The 26,066-nt window shown below is 36.3% G+C and overlaps 2 protein-coding genes across 8 annotated transcripts in view; one reads left to right on the top strand and one right to left on the bottom strand.

The window, feature by feature from the left end:
- Window positions 1-12,669, bottom strand: part of LOC135197769 (calpain-A-like) — a 31,153-nt gene extending 18,484 nt beyond the window's left edge. For 2 of the 6 annotated variants that reach the window (XM_064224852.1, XM_064224859.1), the window contains exons 1-2: window positions 6,434-6,578; window positions 2,949-3,527 (exon numbers count right to left, since the gene is read on the bottom strand). In XM_064224852.1, coding sequence (XP_064080922.1) covers window positions 2,949-3,125 — 177 coding nt within the window. In that variant the 5' untranslated portion in view covers window positions 3,126-3,527; window positions 6,434-6,578. Of the gene's footprint in view, window positions 1-2,948; window positions 3,528-5,964; window positions 6,162-6,420; window positions 6,623-12,556 lie in introns of those variants that run through there. The other 4 variants (XM_064224856.1, XM_064224855.1, XM_064224854.1 and 1 more) reach the window with 4 other exon arrangements.
- Window positions 1-26,066, top strand: part of LOC135197768 (exosome complex component 10 homolog) — a 60,362-nt gene that overhangs the window by 12,595 nt on the left and 21,701 nt on the right. Inside the window, exons 1-7 of one of the 2 annotated variants that reach the window (XM_064224850.1) lie at window positions 17,270-17,648; window positions 22,323-22,447; window positions 23,130-23,241; window positions 23,532-23,615; window positions 23,754-23,944; window positions 24,652-24,838; window positions 25,879-26,022. In XM_064224850.1, the coding sequence (XP_064080920.1) occupies window positions 17,574-17,648; window positions 22,323-22,447; window positions 23,130-23,241; window positions 23,532-23,615; window positions 23,754-23,944; window positions 24,652-24,838; window positions 25,879-26,022 (918 nt within the window). In that variant the 5' untranslated portion in view covers window positions 17,270-17,573. Of the gene's footprint in view, window positions 1-17,269; window positions 17,649-22,322; window positions 22,448-23,129; window positions 23,242-23,531; window positions 23,616-23,753; window positions 23,945-24,651; window positions 24,839-25,878; window positions 26,023-26,066 lie in introns of those variants that run through there. The other variant, XM_064224851.1, reaches the window with a different exon arrangement.

Genomic DNA, 26,066 nt, shown 5'->3' with positions numbered 1-26,066 from the left:
ATAAGTAAATTCACATCAACCGTGCATTTGATGTCTAGGCCAGTCCCGTACGACGCTTCTGATTGACCGTTGATAAGCCAGTCACAGGGCGGGAAACTCTCCGTCTCTCTCGAGAGTTCACATGGGTATAATCTATGTTCCACCTCTCCTGAGGGATACGTCCTACCCACGTGAACTCTCGAGAGAGACTGAGAGTTTCCAGCACTGTCATTGGCTTATCAACTGCCAATCAGGAGCGTCGTAAGGGACTGGCCTAGATGTCAGATGCACGGCTGATGTGTATCTACTATAGTAGACATCTCGTGGCAGCTGGGTTTTCGGGGGCGACTGAATGGATGTCATTATAACAGCTGCATCTTCCTTGATCTCTTGTGTACATAATTATCATGTGATAGCTCCTTCAGATACTATTAGTCTCTGGTTTGTTTCGTAATGATAGTCTAATTGTCTCTACCATGACTTCCAGCATTGATGCAATGGTAAGTACGATAATACGTTAGTTAATGTTGTCGTTGGTCAGATGTCTGATGCCCTTGTTCTTACATAAAAAAATTTAAGCTTTAATCGCCTACCCGGTTGGTTTATAGAGCTCTTGTCACATACGACGAACAATATGTTGACGAAGCCACTTTCGTCTAGTTAGTTGCTCGAGGGAATCTTTTATTTTATTTTGTTTTTATTTTATTTTTTGCAGCCATGAGAAAACAAACTCGCATACTCTTAATCTTCTTGATGAGGCTTAAATGCTTTTTGTGGTGGTGATTCTCTCTCTCTCTCTCTCTCTCTCTCTCTCTCTCTCTCTCTCTCTCCATTGGTTTTCACGTTTCGCTGAGATTTCCTACAGCTTGCATTGGTCTCCTAAGTTCTGTTAATCCGGTAACCGACCCCACTTTCTTATCTGGTCTGGGTGTCTGATTTTTTAGAATGCTATTGGTGAGGCAGCTTTATAAGGTCAGTTGTCTTACTATAGCTTTTCCTTATATTTTGTTTACATTTTCCCTCCAGATAAGAAGGACGAGGCAAAAGTGGTTTATGCTATGTAGAGAGAGAGAGATGATGATATGATGGTGATGATGTGATAATGATGATGACGGTAGATGTAGGAAATATTAGAAATGGTTATATATAGTATATACCACACACACACACACACACACAGCACACAATATATATATATATAATATAATATATATATATATATATGATATATATATATATATATATATATATATATATATATTATATATATGTGTGTGTGTGTCATCATCACACGAATACGGGAATGTCAACATACAGCTTATTTTGTCGAAAGTTAATCTTGTTTTTTCACGGAAAATGGAGCGGCTCAATTGTGCATAAACCATTCATATTCAAAAGTCAAATCCAGGAGAAATGTATGGGAGATTTTTGTGCATGTATTGTTATTCATAGGCAAAATCAAGAATCTGTGAAAATGATTTACTTGTTCGTATTTATTTTTTTTCATTAGTTCTCAAAAGAGTTTATTAAATTGAACGAGTCTTATATACGCAAACTCTATGATGAAAAGTGTATGACAATGAATAATTATGTGCATGTATTTTATTCATTTATGTGCATAGAAAAAAGCCATTTTTATGCATATAACAATGCTCATGCATGTGTTTGATCAGTACTGGCTCTCCTCATTGGTGGTGCATATGATAAAGATATTGTTATACATACATTACTGCCAGAAAGAAATATGAAAAAAGACACAAGTACCAAGCGATTCCGTGTATTTGACATATATATATATATATATATATATATATATATATATATATATATATATATATATATATATATATATACGTAAATAGCCACATGAAAGTTGGAAAATTATAGACCAGGTACCTGGTCTTTATTTAATTTTTCACCTTTCATGTGGCTATTTACGTACATATTTGTCACATGCTGTTTGGCGACTTATTACTGATATATATACCTATATATATATATATATATATATATATATATATAATATCTATATATATATATATAGGTATATATATCAGTAATAAGTCGCCAAACAGCATGTGACAAATATGTACGTAAATAGCCACATGAAAGGTGAAAAATTAAATAAAGACCAGGTACCTGGTCTATAATTTTCCAACTTTCATGTGGCTATTTACGTATATATATATATATATATATATATATATATATATATATATATATATATATATATATGTCAAATACACGGAATCGCTTGGTACTTGTGTGTTTTTTCATATTTCTTTCTGGCAGTAATGTATGTATTAAACAATGTCTTTATCATATGCACCACCAATGAGGAGAGCCAGTACTGATCAAACATATATATATATATATATATATATATATATATATATATATATATATATATATATATATATATATATATATATATAAATATATATATATATATATATATATATATATATATATATATATATATATATATATATATATATATATATATATATATATATGAATAACTTGATCACGAAGTATATAAAACGTGATGCTATGTATAAAAAAGGTTTGGTTTTTTGCCACGAAGGAAAAAATGAAAAAGCGAGTAGCCAAGTACTTTCGGTCCTGTTCGGACCCTTTACTGAGGCCTCAGTAAAGGGTCCGACAGGACCGAAAGTACTTGGCTATCTCGCTTTTTACATTTGTTCCTTCGTGGCAAAAAAGCTTTATTCATGTTTATATATATATTATATATATATATATATATATATATATATATACATACTTATTTAGGGTAAAGTGCCCTGAAGATATGTGTAATATTAAACGCACGAAAGCGCTTGGTATGTACATATACCTTAATATCTCCTTCTAGCTCGTGCGGTACATTTAGTCACGTGATCCTTACGCACGCATTGGATTCTACACCTAAGAAAAACCCGAATTCACTTTAGACCAATCTTACTCACCTCTGTGGAGACTCTGGTGTAGTAGGTGGACTTCTGGAGGGAGGCGCCGCCTTCGACATCATCTGGTTTGGGCGCGTTCGGGCCCTTGTTCTCGAGGTGCTTGTAACACCGACATGTCTTGTCCTCGTCTTCCTTGTGTTTCTTCTCGCTGAGTTCGTCGATGGTTTCGCCAGCCATTTTGGTGATACGAAAGGTTACTCAAGAAGAAGAAGTAGGAGAAGAGGAGGAGTTTGAGATGTAATTATAAGAAGATGCGAAGCTGAAAGTCAAGACCTTTTCCAAATTGGCAGAAGAAGAAGAAGAAAGAGAAGCGCCGCTGCTCAAGTGTTTCTCGAGGATTTTGAAGACGTTTGTTTACCTTTTTCTGTTTTTGTTCTTTCTTTTTTCTTAATTTTTGACGATCACTTTTCCGTGGCTTGTTTTTATTTGTTTATTTATTTGTTTGTTTATCTTGTTTCTAACTTGGCACCTTTCGCAAGTATAGCCCTATGTTTGACTTAGAAGAATGGCCACTCGGTGGTATCACTTGGAGATAAGATTTGGCACACGTGAGATCACAGATCGTTGTTTCTTTTATTTCTGAAATTCAAGAAGATATTCGTCATTTATTTCCTTCGAAACTAGATGATATATGAATAGATATATATATGCATGTATGTATATATGTATGTATGTTTCTGTAAAGACTGACTAATTCATATATAGACAGAAATGAACACATATGACGTGAAAACTTGCTAGGTGAAAATGGTGACTGCGAATTATAGCGCATAACATTATTCAGTATTCCAGAGAAGGTGTATGGTAGGATATTCACTGATGACTGAAGGACTGATAGGGGAAGAATAGTGTTGGTTTAGACAAGGAGAATGTGTGGATCCAACGTTTCAATATGAAATCGTTGTGTGAACATTTGAACCGAAAGTAAATCACACATTTGAACCGAAAGTAAAGGACTAAGCTGTACATAGCATATCTAGACCTAGGAGAAGCTAATGAAGGAATCAGTAAAAAGATAAATTGGAGTGTGATGCGAATATAATGAAGGGTGTTTGAAATAGAAGGTATAGAAGATAAATTCTTGATGATGATTAAAAGCTTTTACGGTGGAAGTGAAATGTGTGAGAATATTTAGGTAGGGAGAGTGACTGGTTTGATGTCAGAATAGGGCCAGAGACTGGGATGGGCTATGTTCCCATAGCTATTCAAAATCTTTATGGCTGGAGTGATGACAGGGGTCAAAGAAAGGACAACTATAGGTGTAAGGCTGAGCGATAGAGAAAGATTCATGGATGGTAATAGGTAGAATGGTTATTGTTTGTAGATGATACAGTGCTGATTGGGGATAGAGAGGAGACATTGCAGATACTATAGTAGATTCACAACACCAGTGCATCTGATGTCTAGGCTAGTCCCTTACGACGCTCCTGATTGCCTGATAATAAGCCAATCATAGGGCTAGAAACTCTTAGTCTTTCTCAAGAGTTCACACAGGCAGGATGTATGTTCCACCTTTCCTGAGGGATACGTCTTCCAAAAGCATCCCTCAGGATATGCGGAACATACATCCTATGTGAACTCTCGAGAGAGAGACTGAGAGTTTCCAGCCCTGTCATTGGCTTATCAACAGCCAATCAGGAGCGTCGTAAGGGACCGGCCTAGACATCAAATGAACAGCTGATGTGAATCTACTATAGTAAACAAGTGTGAAAGTGTTTGTTAGAGCCTTGAGGTTACAGTTGAGGTTAAATTTAACCAAGAATGAGGCTGAAGGTAACTGAATGTCAGTTTGCATGTGGGAAAATTAAAATGGTTGATCATTATAACCATTTAAGAGTAAACATAATGGATGGTGATAAGATGAAAGATGTGAGTCCCGGGTTAAGTAAGCAAGAAAGGTGGCTGGGTATGTACAAAAGATTGTGGCGAGATTTGGATTGTTTATTCAGGCCCAGTTAGGTATGTATGAGGAGACTGTTGAGCCAACTGCCCTGAATGGAAGTGAAGTGTTGAACTTGAGTGCAAATGATACAGAGAAAGGTTAAGACAAACCAATAGGGTTACATATTGTGAGACACATAGGACTGTTAAAATGATAACGTAAATGAAAAGGTTGTTCAGATCATTTTGAGATGGTTTGGTCATGTGGAGAGAATCAACTGCTGTAGACTTGTGAAAAATGTATAATTCGGGAGACAGGAAGACCTAGAAAAGGTGGAAAAGGTTGTGAAAAAGAAGTAGGCTACCGTAACAAAGTAGATGCAAGGAACAGGTTAATGGTATGGTGTGTGTACGTGTGTGTCCATAGCGGCTCTGATGCCCGCCTGATGAGCCTTCAGTGTAGGTATATGAATAGCTTATGTTCCAGATTTTTTTTTTTTTTTTTTTGGAGGGGGGGGGAGGTTGAACAGGGAGGTCAGCAGCTTAAATATAAATTTTACAGACACTATTTATGTAAAAAAAAATAAAAAAAAATCTAATAGGAGCATACGTCAATACAGATCAAAGAAAAGCAAAAACACACACAAGCAAATGTTAAATGCAGCAGTCAGTCTGTGGGGCAGTTCAGCCACCGCCAACCCGGAAAATTTTTCCACATCCTTAAAATATCTGTTAACCTGGTCACTCGGAGGTACTAAAATCGCCAGGTATGGCTGCTCTTCTTAATTGTGTTGTTTTATCTTTCTCTCGGTTTGTTTGAATGCGTCAGAGAATATGTATGATAGATATTCACTTTCCTCCCTCCCCCATCTTTCTCTCGCGCGTCGAGTGGGTCTACCCACTTACCCAGGTATAAAGGTAAGAATGCGATGACCTTGGCATGGTAGCTACGGTGTCCATGCCCTGGGCCAAAAAAAATCCCACCGTGCCTTCCTACCCAAAAGAAGAGGAAAGTATCGGGTAGTACACGTAACTTAAAAAAAAGAAAAAAAAAACGTTTTGCACTTTTTGTCAGTCAACACAATACTGAGATTTGGGGCGACGCATTCTCACGTATACGAATAATAGAACATACGTAATGCTGTGTATAATATCCTTCGAATGAGAAGTCTAATGACGCCTCTCAAGAATCAATCCGATCTTGAAGTAGCGAAACATCACCACAGCAACAGCTTAACTGGTGGAACAAGCTGGAGTCAAGCTTGGAACAGGTTAACACGCGGGAGAGTGGTAGGTCTAGGCTATCACCTCGGGGCTCAATTATCATTCACTGACATGCCGTGGTTCGTCCCTTTATCATAGCGGAAAAAAGCCGCATCTTTGCCAATAGATACTCCCAGAGTTACTCGAGGTGTTTTGTTTTTCACTTCTTTAGGCCTATACACTCGGCAACAAGTTCATGAATACCGTCCTTGGGTCACTGAGATGATGAGCTTAGCAGACGCGGATCCTATGGTACTATGGCTGCTCCGAGAGTGGGATGCTTAGACTTATAAACAAGATTTTTTTCCTTAAGTGAATTGTCATTTACAGGGAAGCCTCACCAATTTCACAATCACCATTAAGGACCAGAGCACCTACTTAGCCCTCTGGTCTTCAACTGAGAGACCCCCTCGCTGAAATATCCTTGCAATCCGCAGCGCCCTGGGTACTCATCCTCCTCCAACCCCCATCTCCGTCTTTACAACTCAACCCCTTTACGTATCACCCCCAAAACCCCCTCTTCTTCTCCGAGTCAGTGTTCAGTGTCCGCTCTTTCTCTCTCTCCCCCGTTGGCAATGAGTCTCTCTGGGTAGACTAAAACAACTCGCATTTTCTCAGAAAACAAAGGATGCTTTTCGCGTACTCTGAAGCCGTTTGACATCTTCCTTGAAAGTTCCCATTCCGCGCCATTTAGACCAAGAATAGTGCGTGCCTTCCTTCGTTAACACTGTTTTCTTTATTTCCTAAGACTCTCTCTCTCTCTCTCTCTCTCTCATTCTTCTCGATCCTGACTGCCTTCTTCCTCGTCCCGCTCGTGATGCCCTTGGCATCTGGCGTTGCCCAATGAGCAGCGCCTTCGTCAAGCTCTCGATATTCGGCGAATCCCTACGAATCTCTTCTCCTTTTCCTTTTTTTCAGTTAAAAAACAGACATTCGTAGTCCGCTAGAATATTTGGGATTACTCAAGAAGGATCATGATTCATTTGTTTATTTGTCATTTATGTGTCTAAAACTTTAGCGTAAACGTTATTACGCAACGACGTACGGTAACGAAATTATTTCATGATTCTCAGTTTCCGTATCGCGAAATCTCGAGCGAGACTTCGTCCTTCAGAATAGGAAAAGAATGAAATCGACACATGGAAACCCCACTAGCCTGAATCTTTACAGTGCACGAAAGAACGCATCGGTAATGAGATAAGTTCAAACAGTACGACGTTTGTTTTTTGTTTCTCATTAAGCCGGAAATAGCACCAGTAAGGTTTGATGTTCCTCAAGAATTACTTCTTAAAAGATTGAAATTCTCCGTAATAACTCAAGATGTAATGGTTCTCAGAAAAGTGGTCAGTAAGCCCATTCCATTGATGGTTCTCAGTGAAATGTGATCGATTTCTGTAAAAACTCAAACTGTAATGGTTCTCTTTGAATGCTTTCAAAACTATGTATGTATGAATATATATATATATATATATATATATATATATATATATATATATATATACAATATATATATATATATATATATATATACTTGCAATACGGGCGTGTTACAAGCAAGACCAAAAAATCATATCGTCACAAGCATCAGATATAGGATGCGTCGTATCGTACAATTTTTTTTTTTTTAATGACTTAACGGTACGTTTTTCATATATCGATTATTTTTACTCACACCTGCGTACGGGGTAGGGGTAAGTGGCCTGGGAGAGAGAGATGGAGAGAGATACGCGGAAAATTCATGCTAGCTAGTCTAAGTCTACGCATAGTCTCATGACTTCCTATCTCGACTCCATTCTGAGAATTTTATAGACACAAGTCTCTGATATTCATATTCTATGTATACGTAGCCCCATACCTTTCTAACTCACTTCTCAGGAAAAATGCGTTTCAACAATAGTTATTGACTGACAATCAAGGCCTGCACATAGTTTAATGACAAGATCATTTTACCTATAGACTCATCACAACAGCTAGTCCCACGGCTCGCAGCCACTTCGACACTTCGTCTTCTTCTTCCTTTTTTTCTTTAGGATCTGGGCCACGACACGACGTAAATAAATCACTGAACATCAAGACCCACCACACAGCGTGAAAACGACAAACTGTGCAGCTTCACAGTAGCTTCACCGTAGCAATCAAAATACGTATGACGCTGGGTAAATGACCCAAACGCCCCTATAGTAACTCATTTGTTTCCGGAAAGTGACGAGCCGTGGTATCTATCTAACTCGTAGCTTGTAAACAAAACTCTGGCTGAATGGTTTCTCGAAACCTGTTAGCTGAATCAATCTTCCTGCCAATTCAGGGTAATATTATAATAGTTTCCATTTATAGTCGTGGGTCTTTGGTTACGTAATTACATTTCACTTTGTGTCCTTGACTCCCTAACACACCTTTGCTTGATTTATGTATGACGCAGGACTGGGAAGCTCTGAACGGAAATGTTATTTATCTGTTCAGTAGGATAAGGAAGTTGGCCAACGGAGAATTTCTTGGAGGAAAACGCATTGACTAGAGAGATATAAATAGCCACAAAGGAGAAACATCACGATGGCTAGAGAGATATATAAATAGTCACAAAGGAGAAATATTAAAATGACTAAAGAGAGATGTAGTGAATAGTCACAAAGGAGAATTAAAATGTAAGGCGAAAATATACAGAGGAATTATATTAAATGAAAGGCGAAAATATACAAACGAACCATATAAAATGTAAGGCGATAATGTACAGAGGAATTATATTAAATGTAAGGCGATAATAGACAAGAATTATATTAAATGTAAGGCGATAATGTACAGAAGAATTATATTAAAAGTAAGGCGATAATAGACAGGAATTATATTACTGTGATGCGAAAATGTAGAGGAATCATGTTAAATGTAATGCAAAGATTAAATGTAAGGCGAAAACACACACAGGAACTATATTAACCGTAAGGTGGAAATATACGGAGGAATTTTATTATTTGTAAGATGAAAATATACTTAGGAATTATATTAAATGTAAGGCGAAAATATACAGAGGAAATATATCAACTGTAAGGCGAAAATATACACAGGAACTGCATTAACAGTAAGGTGGAAATATACAGAGGAATTTTATTGTATGTAAGATGAAAATAGTATTAAACTTAAGGTGGAAATATACAGAGGAATTATATTATATGTAAGATGAAAATATACTTTGGAATTATTTTAAATGTAAGGCGAAAATGTATGAAGGATTTGTATTCTACGGAAGACGAAAATATGGTTCTAAAGCATTTGAAATTGTACTAAAACACCAAACAAGGTATATGTTATTTATCAAGAAGTTATTGTGAAGTCTGAGTGGATGATGTTGATAATGGAAATGATTTCGTGTTGGAAATATGATAATATTATGAACTATCAAATATTTCCTCCTTAGAAGGATGGCTTCAGCAAGTATTACCCTTTAATTTCTTAGCCATTTTGTCGGTACGAAGTTGGTATAGTAATCCCATGACCTTCCCAGCAACGCAAAGTGCGACCCACTACAGTCGAGTTTCTGTAGGGGGTAAGTGGCGTCAGTGCATCTCATGCGGTGCACTGCAGGCATTAGTTAAGGTTCTGTGCAGCGTGCCTTCGGCCCCTAGCTGCAACCCCTTTCATTCCTTTTACTGTACTTCCTTTCGTATTCTCTTTCTTCCATCTTACTTTCCATCCTCTCCTGATAATTGATTCATTAGTTTTCCTCCTTCCTGTTACGCCTTTTAAACTTTTCACTCTCAATGTCCGTTTCAGTGCTGAATGACCTCATAGGTCCCAGTGCTTGGTTTTTGGCCTAAATTCTGTATTCAGTTCACTACTGTCGAGTAACTATTAAAGTACAGAATACACTGTTTACATCAACAAAAGCAAATTGATTTTGAGGGAATATAGCCAAAAAGTTGAGTGTCTTTAGCAGTCAGAGTGACATTATCACACAATCAACCAATCAGTCATACCGCTAACTGAGTCATATTGCGTCACGTTACGGAAGGAATTGCAATGCGAGGACTTACTGAGGCTTCAGTTCATTTTAAATATATTTTTTAATATCGTCTGTCTTTTGATTCGTCGACCTTGACAGGAGGGTGTAGGTTTAGATGTATTCGTCTATTAGCGTATATGACACATAATAGACTTCGACCTAGCAGGACCCCACAAAGACTTGGACATGGTCAGAGTTGATATCATTTGCTGACGTGTAAACGTTAGAACACTGATGTAATACTGCAGGTGTCGAATCAAATGTCATTCTAACTCCTCCATTTTGAATTAGCCCCAACATCAACAGCGAATGTTTAACCACGCACCGGGTAGACTGAGTTTAAATTCTATCTTGGTGAGCGTAAACCAGGCCAGACGTAGAGGAAAACACTGAGCGTCTATAAGCTATCCGTATAAACAAAAAGCGCACTTTTCTCTCTCTCCTTTCTGTTTCTCGTTATCCTCTCAAAACTTCTTTACTTATCTCATTTACTCGTAAGTTTCCTAGATAAGTAGAGTTAATGGTTAATTCATGGACTCACAGCAAACCGTTAGCGAATGGCGCTCTCAATGTCAGTGTGTTGCGAAGTTCACCGTTAAATTAGACTGAGTCAATACCGTTCGGGACAAAGTATCGCATCCAGTCAATACGTTCCCGCCGCTTGTATCGAAGAAGGAATTGCACGGTGAAAACTGGAAGTTTTCGAAGTCTTCCCACGAGTTAAACCAATAAAACTACAAATCCACGCCATTTTGTGGTAGATAGGACTGTTGTTGATATTAACACGCGTTCAAACTGTACATCCCCGCTACTTAACGCAACTGAGATATTAATGTTATTAACACTTGTGAAAACTATAAATCCAAGCCACATTATGCAGCAACACTATTATTATTATTATTATTATTATTATTTTATTATTATTATTATTATATTATTATTATTATTATTATTAACACGTGTTCGAACTACAAAACCATAACATTGACATGTGTTCATGGGGTAATCTGCACTATTTTACGCTATCAAGACTATCTTTAATAATATTAACATGTCCTCAAGTTATTAACCTACGCTATTTGACGCTACTAAGACTATTAATAACACTACTAACATTGTAATAATGTTAACATGTTTTCAAATTATTATTATTATTATATTATATAATAAGGTATTCAAACCTTAGAACGCATCTCCTAACCACTTCTCACCTTGAGGAAACCCCAGCAACAATTTCCTCTATAACGTAAGACAAGGTAAAAAATACAATTGTCTCGCGCCTCCGATGCGTCATTGTTATGACGTCATCAGCCTATTTTTCCGCGTTTATGGCAACGTCACGCGATGCCCCAGGGTATTTGGTATCTAAATTTAACTGTGGAGTGTTTGAACATATTCGTCCCCGGAGAGAGAGAGAGAGACAGAGAGAGAGAGAGAGAGAGAGAGAGACTAGCAGGCTAACAGAACAAAAGTATCAAACAGTAAATATATATAGAAACCGAAATAAATGTTTATATAAAGCAAAAATAAAAATATTTAATAATATTACTACCCACTTCGTCCTCTCTCAGGCCTCAATGAGGCGCATTACTCACAGCCCAAGATGGAAGTCGTACTGAATCAAATATGAATAAAGGAACCAGTCTTGATGTTAATTTAAGCCTAGCTTTCACTCTCTCTCTCTCTCTCTCTCTCTCTCTCTCTCTCTCTCTCTCTCTCTCTCATCAGTTATCATAAGGAACACGCAATCACGCATATTACAATCGCTTACTGTAGACCATAAACATTCTCTCTCTCTCTCTCTCTCTCTCTCTCTCTTTTTGTCTGTCATTACGTTAACTTACACTTACAACGAGATTCTTGCCTACTCAACGAGCAAGAGAGAGCGCTGGCTTAAGGCCACCTAGTTTAGCAATCAGTATAGTATCAATCAGTAGTTATTCTGTATTGGTACAGAATATTTTCGAATGCACATAGATTCAAGATACACACACACACACACACACACATATATATATATATATATATGTATATATATATATATATATATATATATATATATATATATATATATGTATGTGTGTGTGTATGTATATATATATATATATATATATATATATATATATATATATATATATGACTGGTAAAAATGTTCTGTTACAACAGAATTCCATTAATAAAAGGAGCCCATAAAAACGCCAAAATATAGAGAGAAAATACTATATATAAGAGACTGCTCTCTCTATTCAGGTAGTCTCTGAAATATAGTATTTTCTCTCTATATTTTGGCGTTTTTATGGGCTCCTTTTATATATATTATATATATATATATATATATATATATATATAGATATAAACAACGTTTGACTTCGTAGTTCACTTTACTCGCACCGCAGAATATTCACTTGCCAACATCACTACGATCCAACATTTATCCTGCCTACGAACAAGCTATAGGTCTAGACCTCACCACCAACTTAATAAGCGCCTCGAAAGCCGTATCCTGATATCACCCGCCTCTGCTATTTCTTGAAGTTTATCTCACAGCGTCCAGCTTGAAACTAATCAGATGGAGGAAGAAGGAGAGAGAGACAAAGTACACATCCTCATACGTATAGGAAATCATTTTTTACTTTCCCGTACGTCAGGAGAGGCCCCCGAGTCTTCCCGCCCGCTAAGTGACGTCACAAAACCACATGTTCCTGATGCAACTCTTTGGTGTTTGGTGGGGTTGGGTGGTGGGGGATTGGGCTGATCTGTTTCGCTCGGGATAGGGGGAGGGATATACGTCTTTTCCAGGAGGTACCACTGTTGAAGTGTTACATCCCTTCCTCTTCTTCTTCTTCGTTATCTTCTGCCTGTGTAGTACACAAAAGCACTCTGATACTGTAATTAGTTTACTATTATAATAATATATTATATATATTATATCTATATAATTAATATATATATATATATAAATATATATATATTATATATATAATTTTTTTACAGTGGTTACTTCGGTCATAAGAATTCCCTGCGATCAGTTGCCTATAAGCCCGTCTGATCACGTATTCAGATTAATGACTTTTCCGCCTTCCTCTGAGTCACTGAGTATGTAATTAGGGTAATTCGATGTCTTTGTGTACAAATCGTTTGGACTAGCAAGGCTATGGTGGAAATCGAATCATTTGGTCATTTAACATAACCTTTTGCTTTTTGTACTTTCATTTTAGGCCTAGACACCCGTTTTCTGTTGCCCTGTTAGATCCAGGTGATCCAGTATCAAATTGAAAGTTGGGATCAGTAAACAAACATGAGTCGTTTTCTCATTTGCATCAGAGGTCTCTTACGTTGCTGCGCTGACGTTAACACAAAAACAGGTTTGAACTTTGGCGAACGTACATAGCGGACATGAGTCACACTAGCGAGTGTTTTACGTTACCACATTTTAATTCATAATTGCATGAGATGAGCTGACAGCTTTGGATTCTGTGGCTGAGATACGTGTCCCCATCGGCTGTCTCCTAATATGCAGAAGTAACATCGAAGTATTATTATTATTATTATTATTATTATTATTATTATTATTATTATTATTATTATTATTATTATTATTATTATTATTATTATTGTTTAACTTGTTCTAATGAAAAAGCCAACGGGGCCCATTGACTTGAAATGCAACTTCTAAAGAATTTGGTGTTCATTAAAGAGGAGTAACAAGAAAGGCCTTTTTATTGCCTGTACTAGGCATAGAATAAAACAGTTGTATAGTTCACACACACACGCGCGCGCGCGCGCGCTGCAGCAAAACACAGTCAGCAAGGAATCGTAGAATAAGTAGCAGAAATCCCGATTCAGCCAAGGGACAGACCACCAGTTGTCTGTAATTTCCCTTTTTTTTTCAAGAAAGGATAAATCTCCTAGGTGCTGTGTCTGTCAAAGACGTTGAATACTTTACAGTACCAAAAGAACAATGAAAAAAAGTCTTTTTCCTGAGTGAGAGACCTTAGACCTTACAAACCTTACATCTTGTTCGGGTTGCCCCAGGCCCCTCAGTGTGAGGCACCTCTAATGTCTACCAGAGAGTTGCTTGTGCATCTTCCGGTATATTTTGCATCTTCCAATCTTGGATGGTCTGGGATGCAGCTTAGATATTTGTCGAGCTTATTCTTAAACACATCTACGCTCACTCCTGATACATTCCTCAGATGAGCTGGCAACGCATTGAATAGACGGCGCATTGTCGATGCTAGGGCGTAGTGGATTAATGTCCTGTGTGCTTTCCTTATTTTTCCTGGTATAGTTTTGGGCACTATTAATCTACCTCTGCTTGCTCTTTCTAATATTTTTAGCTCCATGATGTTTTCGGCAATTCCTTCTCTGTTTCCATGCCTGAATTATCCTTTCTAGACTATATAATTTTAAGGATTTTAGTCTTTCCCATTAGTCAAGATCCTTAACTTCTTCTATTCTAGCTGTAAAGGACCTTTGTACACTCTCTATTTGTACAATATCCTTTTGATAGTGTGGGTACCATATCATATTGCAATATTCAAGTGGACTACGAACATACGTTTTATAAAGCATAATCAAGTGTTCAGCTTTTCTTGTTTTGAAGTGCCGTAACAACATTCCCATTTTTGCTTTACATTTTGCCAATAGAACTGCTATTTGATCATTGCATAACATGTTCCTATTCAACATCACACCAAGGTCTTTAACTGCTTCCTTATTTGTGATTGTCTCGTTATTAGGTCCCCTATATGCATATAGCTTTCCTTCTCTATCTCCATAATTTATTGATTCAAATTTATCAGAGTTAAATACCATCCTATTTACCTCTGCCCATTCATATACATTGTTAAGGTCTCTTTGTAGCGCGTTCCTATCTTCATCACAAGTAATTTCTCTACTTATTCTTGTGTCATCGGCGAAACTACTCACTACCGAGTCCTTAACATTATTGTCTATGTCTGCAATCATAATAACAAACAGCAATGCAGCTAGCACCGTACCTTGTGGCACACCGGATATTACCTTAGCTTCATCCGATTTCTCATCGTTTGCAATAACTATCTGTTTTCTGTTGTGTAAAAATTCTTTTAACCATCTTCCTACTGTCCACTATATTATGTTTTCTAATTTTCTTCGCTAATATATTGTGATCTACCTTGTCAAAAGCTTTTGCAAAGTCTAGATAAACCACATCTGTTTCTTTTCCGTTTTTCATATTTATGTCTATGTTCTCACGGTGGACTAACAGTTGGGTTTGTGTACTTTTTCCGGGTACAAAACCATGTTGTCCTATATTAAACAAATTATTTTTTATTAAATGTTTCATAATATTTTTCTTCATTACCCTTTCATACACTTTCATAATATGTGATGTTAGTCTTGATCCACTTTTGAAAGTAGGGGTAATATATGCTAATTTGTGCTCATCATAAATCTTGCCTGTATCTACACTTTGCCTTAATAACATTGCAAGGGGCTTTGCGATAGAATGAACTACTTTCTTTAACAAAATAGCAGGGACACCACCAGGCCCAGCTGCTGCTCCATTTTTAATTTCATTAAAAGCCTGCACAATATCGGCTTCATTAATATCTATGTCTGATAAATATTCACTATTTTCATCCCTTATTTCTGTATCATTATCTTCATTATCAATTCTAGGGGTAAATTCTCTCTTATATCTTTCTGCCAATATGTTGCATATTTCCTTTTTTTAATTCGTTAATTTCCCTTCAGTTCTTAGAGGGCCTATTTCTATTCTTCTTTTATTCATCTTGTTTGCATACGGGTACAATAGTTTGGGATTTTGCTTGATATTTACTAGGATTTTTTTCTTCCAAGTCCCGTTTTTCTTTTTCTTTTGATTGTATAATCTTTTGTTCTGCATTTTCTATCTTACTTTATGGTTCCATCGCTTTCCATGCATTTTTTTTCTTTTGTAAAACCTTTGTTCCACTTTCTGATTTTCTGGAACAAGATCCTTCTGTCTCTTGGTATGCATGACTGATGTTTACTTTTCTTCTTCGGTATATATTTATCCACCATTTTCTCTAATATTTTATATAATATCTCCGTATTTACATGTATATCATCACTTACGAAAATGGTATCCCAATCTTTGTTTAATTCTTCATTTATTTCTGAGAGAGAGAGAGAGAGAGAGAGAGAGAGAGAGAGAGAGAGAGAGAGAGAGAGAGAGAGAGTTGATGCCGCTATCCGGGAGTAGCTCCGAATAAAAACAAGATAGTGGTTCATTACCACATTTATACTTTTAACTGCTAAATCACGGCTAAACCTTTTCTGTGCAGAAATCTTTCACGTTACCCGGATCGTACCTACACCTGCACAGAAGGCTCACCAGCAACATGTTGAACTCTCAAATGCTTACTACGTCTTTCACTTTTTTTCTCTTTTTAAGGTAAGGTTCTTGGACCTACATTATTTAGTATATTCACTTTTAAAGTACCATAGATCATAGAATTTGTGTTTTCCTTTTTCAAAATTAATTACTCAATCTCCTATATAGACAACATGTCCAAAATAAAGACCAGATGGAGGACGTGAAATAAGGAAAACTAAATCAGAGCAAATAACATTTATAATTGTTAACATTTATATTATATTTAAAAAGAATAAAAAAAAATTTATATTATGTTTCTGTGGTTTTCTGTGTAACGCAGGAACTTTAATAATTTGTTGCCCTGTTAATATGAATGCCACTGGAAATAGTTCAACGCCACAATTTTGTTTAATTTATATATTTTTTAAATCCATATCCATTATGTTCTTGAAATTCAAACTTTGTTAATCTTTCTTGGTGTGGGCGCAGGGAGAAGACAACTAATGCGGTATTTTCACTCTACTTAACACTCTAATATGTTATTCTGTTTTCTGACTAAATACGTTGATAGATATATATTTATCTTCCTAATTTTAATTTTCTTGTACGGTTATTTTTCAGTCGTTTCGGCTAGCCACACCACCTTCATGTCTGCGCATGCTTCTTTTATGCTTGCACCATAGTATCGTATAATCTTGTTAATATCGAGATAAATAATAGATAAATAGTTGTTCTTGTCGATTCTGAAGTTCAGTAAGGGCTTTCCCGTCAAAGTTCATGCGGAGGAAATAGTAAAATTCGTCAGAAGTGTTCTTGAGTCGACGGAACTGTGGTCTGTTAATTCTGAGGAAGAAGAAGAAGAGCTGAGACTTGACTGTGGTTTTGTAAACAAACAACACGTTGTCTGTTTAGTGTTTTTAGGTTAAATTGTATACTTATGGAGACGCATCCATGAATTCAGGGTGAAGCTCGATCGTATAAGAGACAGTTAATACCGGCAGGCGTGAAAAAGTGTGACCTGTTGCTCAGACCTGACCTTAATCCGTGGGCTTAGGTCAAAGTTGCCCCCATGCATCGGTATCCCAGGGTAGTCTGTGCCCATCTGTAACCTGTACGACGCATTGCGGGCTATTTAATCGTAATCATGGAACCCAACAGGGTAAACGGCAGTTGCAAGGAAGTCTTCCTTGCAAATAAAACTGTGGAAGATTACATAAAAGTAAGTATGGTTTACAGAGCTTGGCATCGTAAGTTTTCCAGGTCCCTGAGATGAAAGCGGCCCTACCGGTGCCCTTTGCGAGCCCCAAGTTGAGCCCCTGAGTTTCTTCTTGCAGAAAACAAATGTATTCAGTGTTATTGTAAAATCTGTGTTGGGTAATAGTTTCCAGTTCTCTAAAGTCTTTGACCTAGGGTAAAAAACTGTAGGGTCCAGAGTGGACCATGTACGATCAGCTTGGACAATCCCAAAAATAGTACATTATAACGTGTCCTGACATCGGAGATGGGCATCAGTCGCGACTTCTTGTTGGTGAGAAACGGAGCTAAAGATCTCTAATCTCCTTTTGAAGTAAGTATTTTCTCCAAAGTTAGAAATTAAGGCCAAATTTTAAGATTTAAACAGAGGGTAGTGAAAACGGTGTCAAACGTAGTGCAAATCTCACCAAAACGCGTTCAACATTTTTACTTACTACTCGAAGTATTTAGAAGATTAACTCCATCTTGATGTTTAGGAGTCGCTTGTGTCAATAAACTAACCATTTCCTGTGATAAATCGGCACACCACTTGTACCCACAGATGCTGGGGCACTTTCATCACAACAATCGGAAAACTTTTCCTCACCGAGTAAACAACTGTTTTGTAGAAGACTACGACGAAGAGTGCACTTCGATAATTTTTAAAATAAATAGTAAAACATTAATATTTTACATATTTATGATGATTAATTTGAAAATATTCGTTATTGAAAAAGTAACTCGGTTCTGACTCAAATTTAAGTAATTATTTTTTTGGAATTAGAACGTTCTTTTAAGTCCTGTATTATGACGTCACGACATCTTGACTTTCGTACCTATTGTAAATAATTGGTTTACTCAACTTTCTTGCAGAACAGTTTACCAGTTATTCATGCAGATTATCAGCTTTTCATGTAATTGGTATAATCGTAATGCGCATATATATCTTTATTATTTACTTTTTGGATATATGAAGATGTTTTACTGCCGGATTATCGCCGTAGTGTGACGCAATTGTTTTTGGTCCCAGCGCCTCTGTTTTCGCACCATAAGAAATTATGGGGCCGAATTTGCAATGACCAGAAAGTCGTTAAAAGAGGAAAGTTACCATTGAGGGGCATATGTTTTGATTGAGAAAAATACAAATTTATTCAATAGCTAGCTTGTAAAAAATACTTGATTACAAAAAACTTGATTGACAACTAAGCAGCATACCTACTATGGGTTTCAGAGACAGTGCAAGCACGTTTTTGGGCAATACCTATTTCTGTAACGAACACTCGTATCAGAACGAGATTTTGCTATAGTGCATTACACCCAGTGCCGTAATTTATAAGGGTATCGTGAATTACTAATCGTAAAGAATAACGACACTTGTCCTTGTACCAAGAGACAAAAACTCCATTATGCAGAAATGGATACGAACACGCGTATAAAGCTCCACCTACCCTCTCCCCCCCCTCCACCGCCACCCCTTTCCTTCTTCGCTCCTTCGCCTTCCTTTCTCTCTCTCTCTCTCTCTCTCTCTGTTGCCATTCGGTATGTGTTGACCCTCCAAACTGGGTATAAGACTACACACAAAACGTTGAAATTGGTGAAATTAGGCTATGTATTGGAAGTTTATATACATAAATATTAAAGCAATTTTATCATTATTGGATTACTATGACAACTAGAATTCATGGAAACAGTTTATAATAATGAAACGGCGTATGTGTGAAGCCTCCACTAATGTGGCAACGATGATTTTGCCATTCTTAGCATGCAAACATTAAAGGTTACATTTATTTCTGGCATACGGTTATTAAAGAAATTCAAAATTGCTTAATCATAGACTGAAATCAATGAAACAAAGTGGCTAGCAAAAACAAAAAAGCAAAAAAAAAAAATGTATATAATTCACTTATCCGTAGTCGTTCCTCTATGGTTTTCGGCAGCCAGATGTACGAAAACGTTAGAAACATTTGATTGTATCTACTTTAGAAATATCTGTAATTTTTCGGGGTAATTTGATTGCAAAAAAGGGATAATATACATGAATTAAATTAAAATTTTTAAATAACAAAGTAAATTTGAACTAAATAACGAGTAAAGTAAACAATTTAAGGAATAAAACTTTGCAGTTTCGTCGTCTGCTGTTGGTAACTGTGTTTGTGGCGCGCGCGCTTAGGAACCAGGAACAGCAACTTGTTTAAAGTGCAATGTGGAGTGAACTGAGACCAAAATGTGTATAATAACAATCATATAAGCACTGTGGAGTTTCAGTTGTGATGGCAGTAAGGATAAAAACCACCGATTACAAGGTAAGAATTAATTCAGTTCAAACCATGACCCCGGGAATAAAAAGTTTCATACTTTCAGTAATATAGGCAACAAAATGTTGTTTTATTGTGCTGATTACAACTGCAATCTTGAGTAAGATCAATAAACGTTACATACATACGCTAACATTGTTCAAATGATTGCTGGGAAGGCTGGGAAAGATGATTTTCGTCACTGATCAAAACCTGTACATCCCACGGTAGCCACCATATTGGATTTCAAAACTGCCTTGAAAACATATTTTACGAAGAGCGTCACATGCTTATTTTATTTCGTATGGGGCTTTCATATATCACATTATGTTGATGAAACTTCAGTCTTTTGAATGGTATGCTTGGAGTTGTAATTGTATTCTTGTTTCACCATTTAAATATCGAGTAAATAAGACCTGAAAACCGTGATAAGGGTTGGTAGTCGCTGGTTTTTCCCCCCTATAAGGTAAATGACCGAGCTTTGACATTAGCGGCCACCGATCCTGGAATATGGCCACCTTCCCGAAAAAGTATTTGAATTACGGAATAATGGCATAATTCAAACGCTTTTTTAGAAAGTGGCCGTGTCCCGAGAGAGGTGGCCGCCGTGTCACCGCTCACATATGGAACAATTACACCACAGATGCCATTGACTCAAAATTCAAGCTTCTAAAAATGGGGTGCTCATTTGAAAGAAGTGAGACGAGTTACAGGCTGTAGGCTATTACTGAAGTAGGACAGGCTAATCTCTAATGTAGTAGGGTAATTGACCGAACGGCTAAGTATCGGCCACTTCTCTCGGAACATGGCCACCTCCCAGAAAAGCGCTTGAATTAAACCATTATTTTGTAATTACAAGAAAACATTTACTTCAAGAGGAACATGGAGGTTTTGGTGTGCTGCCAGGAGGGGCCAGCAAATTCAAGTACTTTTTCGGGAAGGTGGCCGCTATGTAGCCACTTGGTCATTTACCCTAGATGTAATTTGGAGAATAATGGGAGTAGACTCTCATACTACACCTGAGTGGAACTTAATCCATATTTCTGATATTCAGTATTTCCTTTGTGGGGGAACGGCGAGGGGTGGCGTTGTCCAGGGCAGCGAAGCCCGCCAGCCAAGTCAGGGCATAGTGACCTAATTCAGGTTAGGAAGTAAGATATGGCTAGGTCAGGATGTGGCATTCTAGGAAAGTGTATTTTTTTTCCCCTGCGTCATCATTCTCATCTGGCTCCCATTTTGATATTAGGGTATTTTACTTTATTATCACCATGCAGAATTTTTATGCTGTGCTTTAAGTCTACTTATTGTGCATATTACGAAAATTATAGTAAAAATTTTACCGAAATATATACTATCTATAGTTTATGGGGGCTGTATTACAGTACTCTTGGGAGTGGTTGTGGTAATAGAGCAGAGTACAATTTATCACACTCTTAACTCTTCCGTCTAAAACTGAAGTCTGGCTTTTCTGACAAATTTTTGTATTCATTTACATCAGAAATGCAGTAGCCTAACTCATTACAATTATTTCTGCATATATCTAATGGTAATGTTTGGCCTTTTAGTGTTCAGAAACTGGGGCTTCTGTAAGGGGGGGAGGGGGGGGGGAGTAACTGGAAATTTTTTAGCTGGTTTTGCAACTTTCATTTAAGGTACTATTTGCTCTTTTTTATGGAAAATTAGCTCCCTCCAGTGGTAGACATAGATCTGGAATGAAAGGTTGATTTGGTAATCTTGCGCTAACCTATGCCTACTCTCTATGATTCACTTTAGTAGGCTACATTTGTAACACCATGGTATATATATAGTGATTCTTAGTGTTGTAAAACAACTGATCTTGCCCTTAACACCAGTAAGTAATTTTTGCAGTACCTGAAATGTATCATATAATACATACTCCGTGAACTTTGCTGTTGTGTGTGGGATTTTCTTTTATTAACACTGATGTTAAAATAAGAATTGCTCAAGGTGGTCTTTTCTGTTCATTCTAAATTTTTGGTAATAACCATTAATAACTGGTATCTGAAGATTTTTATGTTGAAGGTCTTCCATAAGTTTTGTTATTTGCATAGCTCATTTCCTTTATGGTTCTTCATGTGCTTGTACCTTTTTTGAGCTGGAGTGTGATATTCATTTTGCAAAGTTGGTATCAGCATCTTTGTTATGTACATGCACGCAAAGGTAAGGAAGGCCTATAAGACTGTGGTTCTTATATTGTACTATGGAATATACAAATGGAAATATTCATAAATGTACTGCCTCAGGCCTGCTAGAAAGCAACTCAAGGGGTGGGCACGATTGTCTCTCATCATCTGTTTTGCCTCTTCCTGAAGAGAGTACTGTTCATGTTCTCATTTTTATTTTAGGATGTTATGGTCTGTGTCCGAAATTGTCAGAAGCTTAGTGGTGAGCTTTCAGGATGGCATCATTATCGAGACTACTCAGGAGTGGAGCGTACTATAGCACAGGTCAATGGCAGCTTGATGTCTTTGTAAGTACAGTATTATGTTTATTTATGTCAGCATTAGAAGTGACTTGTTGGAGATCTTACTACCTTTAGTGATTATTTGTTAGTTTGTGCTATTATTTTACATTTTTATTTTATGAAGTAAGTAGATACTACAGTAATGGAAATTTGTTAGAATCCCCTACAGTGTCTGCTTTTTATGATTGAAAGTTTTCTGTCACACTTAGAAAATTCTCTCATTTTAACTGCAGCAGCGTAATTGTAGTGATTGGTGAACCGCATGTGACTACTGTAGTTTAAATTGGTAATTAGCACAGAAGAGATACAGTACTTCAGAACATATTTTTATGATTCTTGAAAGAAATTTTGTTACACAATACATTTGATAATTTCTAATAATCAAGTGAATTATATTCACATGTTCTGTATACATAATTCAAGGGTATTGAGAGTGTGTAAATATACACATTTTGAACTTTATACAGCATTTCCAGCTTCAAATTATGAAAATGTCCCTTGCTTGGCTTGTAAGTTGATTTTACTAGTATGTATGAGAGTATTTATTGCCAAGCCCCGGGTATTTTGGAATGAAGAATACTGTACTGTATACATACTATGCTTTCTTCATGGTGGAATTGAAATATGCCTGTGGTCTTAGGAAGTTCTGTTTTAAACATGTTCTATTTTCATTCCTGTTTTATTTCAGGATCAGCAATATATTCAAACACCAGGATATCAAAATTGGCCTAACACGGCACAAATTACTTGATCAGTTTGACATGGTTCGTGAGGGAAATGATGCAGTCTTTGAGAGGATTGTAAGTCAGAACATTTGTACTTTAATGTTTTTATAATATACATTCGAAATTTTGTAGCTATTAATTCCTCTTTTTTTTCTTTTTTTTATTAGGATATTTGCAATTTGAATTTTTGGAATTGCTTGATGTAATTAAATTTATGATTTAATTCTGGTAAGGTGCTTTTATTTGTGTACTAGTTGCATATTTTAAGATGAAGGTGGTATTGCTGGATAAATTTTTTGCTTCAGCAGTTAGGTACATCTTGAAATACTGATCTTTAGATATACATGAGAATGTGTTACTTTCAGAATTCAGATATTGATGAGGCCTCAGGTTTGAGGAAGAATGCTGATGCAGAGATCCTTGATCCCTCCAGCCTGAAAAAAGTTGAGGTGAGTATGTACTATAAAAGGTAGAATTAAGTGATTTTCTCTCATGTATAATGATCTATCCTTTTTTTTTCTTTACTTTTGTGAACATTAAATGAAAATACTTGGCTTTTAAATAGATATTTTCTTCCTAAATTGTAGGGTCCTTCTGTTGCTACTGGGAAGAGTGTTGTTCTCCTTGCATCCCGCAGTGTTCAGAAACCCCAAATATTCTTCGAGAAGAAAGTAGACAACTCTCATAAGAGACCTTTTCTGCCTCTGATAGATGAAAAGCCCAACAACATAAAGCCTCTCTCAATTATGCTGTGTATTGATGACAGTGGAAAAGAATAGTAAGTTTTGGTTGAATCACAATTGACTTTTGTGCTGAAATACTTTTATTTACTTGAAATCTTGAAAGGTTTTGAAAGTTTCAAATTTTATTGTTATGATTTTGTAAAATTTGATTTAGGGACAGTATGTCGGTTGCTCCAGTTTATAGAAGATGTAGATAAAATGTGTTAATTTGTTTTGTTGTTTTTAATCACATTCTCAAAGCTAAACTTTGTTAAAATTTACATGTAGGTAATAACATGACTCTTAAATGCCTCATTTTAGAGGCAAATATTAAATATTCATTATTTTTTGGTTTACATACAATATTTAGATGGACATGATAATAAAATAGTTTATTGAGAGCTCTGAGTCACATTTCTAAGCACAGTAATAACTATTGTTTGGGAGAAGGACATTCCACTCAGGAGATTCTAAAAGTTGGGCATTGCTCTCTTCATTTTATCTTATTGGTTTCTCTGTTCTTTTCTTGTTTGCTTTAATTCTCATCTCAGTTCAGAACAGATCCTTTGTGTGAGCCCTTTAAGAATAGACATGGCTCTCAGGTAGTGCGAAATGAGTTAGCAGTAACAATAAAAGTCCTTTTTAAACAATAGTTTATATGGCATAGAAAACCGTAGTTATTCCTATGATTAAAGGCTTCTAGAAATCTTGGTGTTAGAAGTTTTAGCTCTCTGAATATTAAGCTGCAAAACTTTTCTTTCAGTTATTCACATCCATATGAATATGAACTCCAACACTGGAACCCTGCACCTTCACAGCTTGAACCAGTAACACCTCAGCTTCCTAATCCAGTTGCAGATACTCCTATTATCATGGTAGAGACAGTGGAAGATTTGGCAAGAATGGTTTCAGAACTAAAAGAGTGCAAAGCATTTGGTTTTGATATAGAGGTAAAGTATACCATGGGATTACTGTTTAGAATAATACAGAAAACTTTGTCAAAAAAGAAATAATTAGGGAATGAAGATTCAGACTAAAAACTGAAGCTTTTTTAGGAGAGCTCAGCCTTTCCTTCAATGAGCACTTTTCAGGTCTTTACAGCATTTTAAATACAGGTTAGTAAACAGGGAGAATAAAGTAGACACAGTGAAAGAGGTGGACTACACTAGTTAGGAAATAGGGATACACAGTTATTTGTACAGTTCATTTCTAATTCATCTCATTTTCTTGCTAGTAAGCCATAGTTATTAAACACTGGATTGTGAGTACCATGTTTTTCTTATAAATAAATGTATCTTTAGTCATTGGAAAATATTAACTTTATCTTAGGTAACTGTTGACCCAAATGGTTTTGTTAAGTTTGATGAGACTGATGCTGTGCATGTATTTTATGGTGTGTGAGCTCATTTTCATTATTCTTCATTTTTCATTTTGATTTGGCAGTTGGAATAATTTTTGGTACTTGAGTGATAAAATCAAACTAAGCAACCTTGAGCATATGTGTTTGGGTTTGGACTAAGATATTTCAGTTTAGGTACTTTGTATGCAAAATTTGTTTTTTCGGGCAAACATTCATTGCATTTGTATGACATTGATTCCTTTTTTTGAAAAATAATATTTTTCAAAACTTACAGTAGTAATAGGTAACAATCTCCTATGATGAAGAGCTACTAATTTTATGTTAGTTGGTTCTTGTGTACGTTCCTTACATATGTGTGTATAGCAATTTGTCTATTATTTTCTTGTTTCCTTTTTTTTGGTTCTTGTGTACGTTCCTTACATATGTGTGTATAGCAATTAGTCTATTATTTTCTTGTTTCCTTTTTTTTATAGAAATAACTGTTTGCAAACATTACAACAGTAATAGGTAACTATCTCCATTTTATCAAGAACTTATTTTTCGTGTTGCAGTTTTAAAACTATATTTAGAAGTACCCAGCACTAGAACATGCATTATAACCAAGGAACTCACCAAAGTTTTCCCTTTCAGCATCACTCATATAGATCATATCAAGGACTTGCATGTCTTATGCAAATATCAACAAGGGAGATGGACTACATAATTGATCCATTGGCACTCCGAGGCAAGCTTACAATTCTTAATGAAGTATTCACAGACCCAAAAATTACAAAGGTAAGTTGCTAAAATTAAACACTTATTTTTGAGTTATATAAATG

Source organism: Macrobrachium nipponense, chromosome 21, assembly GCF_015104395.2.
Source record: "Macrobrachium nipponense isolate FS-2020 chromosome 21, ASM1510439v2, whole genome shotgun sequence".
Classification (NCBI taxonomy): Eukaryota; Metazoa; Arthropoda; class Malacostraca; order Decapoda; family Palaemonidae; genus Macrobrachium; species Macrobrachium nipponense.
The sequence above is the reverse complement of the archived record's forward strand: the minus strand, read 5'-3'. Positions and strand labels throughout refer to the sequence as shown.